Here is a 1,983-nt window from a genome sequence, read left to right on the forward strand (position 1 = left end):
AAAAAAAAAAAAAAAAAAAAAAAAAAAAAGGAAAAAGAAAAGAAAAAAAGAAAGTAAAGCAAGAAGGGAATTGTTCACTGAATCAAGTGCTTCCAAGAGGACTGGGGATTTACCAATGGATTTGAAATGAGAGAGCCACTGGTAACCTTGACCAGAAGAGTTTTGGTGAAGTAGTGAGAACAAAGACCTCCTTAGAAAATGTGTTTGGCGTATTTACTTTCTTTGGGTTTTGCTGTATTTTGCAAATGTTTTACAATGCACTTTTAACATCAGGAAAACAATATAAACATACAGTTTCATCATAATTATGTAAAATGTTTGTCCATTAAAAAAAATTTATCCTGTTCTTTAATGATACTAAGTAAAATGTCACTGTCCTTAAAACCAGGGGTCATCTAAGCTTTCCTATTTTTTTCTCTTTATCTGTCCCCAAAAGCTGTAATGGAAATATGAGGTCTAATTACTCCTTTCTAATGAAATGTCTTCCTCTTTTCAAGGATTCAGACTATGTTTTACGCAACATGATGGTTACAGGGCAGCTGGGTCTAACAGAAATCCACAAAAATCCTCCTACCATCTACAGGAAGTCATGCATCTTCAGGTATGAAACATGTCCGTTTTGTTTGCCAGAACACATCCTTCTGGTACAATCGTAGATCTGAAAGACACAGCTTCTGGCTCTTGCTCATACACACTGACTTCTATTCTTTCTTTTTAATTTAATTGTATTTTAAGTTCCAGGATACATGTGCAGGTTGTGCAGGTTTGTTACATAGGTAAACTTGCACCATGGTGGTTTGCTGCACCTATCAACCCATCACGTAGGTATTAAGCCCCACATGCATTCACTATTTTTCCTAATGCACTCCCTCCCCTTTCCCCCGTGACAGGCCCCAGTGTGTTCCCTTCCCCATGTCCAGGTGTTCTTATTGTTCAGCTGTCACTTTTAAGTGAGAACATGTGGTGTTTGGTTTTCTGTTCCTGTGTTAGTTTGCTGAAGATAATGACTTCCAGCTCCATCCATCTCCCTGCAAAGGACATGATCTCATTCTTTTTTATGGCTGCATAGTATTCCATGGTGTATATGTACAATATTTTCTTTTTTTTTAATTTTACTTTAAGTTCTGGGGTACATGTGCAGATTTTGCAGGATTGTTACATAGGTATACACATGCCATGTTAGTTTTCTGCCTCCATCCCCACCCTGTCACCTACATTAAGTATTTCTCCTAATATTATCCCTCCCCTGTCTCCCCACTCCCTGCTATCCCTCCCCTAGCTCCTCACCCCCAACAGACCCCAGTGTGTGATGTTCCCCTCCTTGTGTCCAAGTGTTCTCATTGTTCAACACCCACTTATGAGTGAGAACATGCAATGTTTGGTTTTCTGTTCTTGGATCAGTTTGCTGAGAATGATGTTTTCCAGATTCATACCTGTCCCTGCAAAAGACACGAGCTCATCCTTTTTTATGGCTGTATAGTATTCCATAGTGTATATGTGCCACATTTTCTTTGCCCAGTCTATCTTTGATAGGCATTTGGATTGGGTTCCAAGCCTTAGCTATTGTAAACAGTGACACAATGAACATACATGTGCAGTACCACATTTTCTTCATCCAATCTATCATTGATGGGTATTTGGGTTGATTCCATGTCTTTGCTACTGTGACTAGTGCTGCAATGAACATACATGTGCATGTATCTTTAAAACAGAATTATTTATATTCCTTTGGGTATATACCCAATAATAGGATTGTAGGGTCAAATGGTATTTCTGGTTCTAGGCCTTTGAGATATCATCACACTGTCTTCCACAATGGTTAAACTATTTACACTCTCACCAACAGTGTAAAAGCATTCCTATTTTTCCACACTCTCACCAGCATCTGTTGTTTCTTGACTTAAAATCACCATTCTGACTGGCATGAGATGATTTCTCATTGTAGTTTTGATTTACATCTCTCTCTCTCTCTCTCTCTCTCTT

The 1,983-nt window shown here is 38.4% G+C and overlaps 1 protein-coding gene across 1 annotated transcript in view; it reads left to right on the top strand.

The window, feature by feature from the left end:
• Positions 1-1,983, top strand: part of EFCAB5 (EF-hand calcium binding domain 5) — a 117,598-nt gene that overhangs the window by 112,731 nt on the left and 2,884 nt on the right. Inside the window, exon 18 of the mRNA XM_037743275.1 lies at positions 498-601. Coding sequence (XP_037599203.1) covers positions 498-601 — 104 coding nt within the window. The remainder of the gene's footprint in view (positions 1-497; positions 602-1,983) is intronic.

This window comes from Cebus imitator, unplaced genomic scaffold (genome assembly GCF_001604975.1).
Source record: "Cebus imitator isolate Cc_AM_T3 unplaced genomic scaffold, Cebus_imitator-1.0 Scaffold140, whole genome shotgun sequence".
Taxonomy (NCBI): Eukaryota; Metazoa; Chordata; class Mammalia; order Primates; family Cebidae; genus Cebus; species Cebus imitator.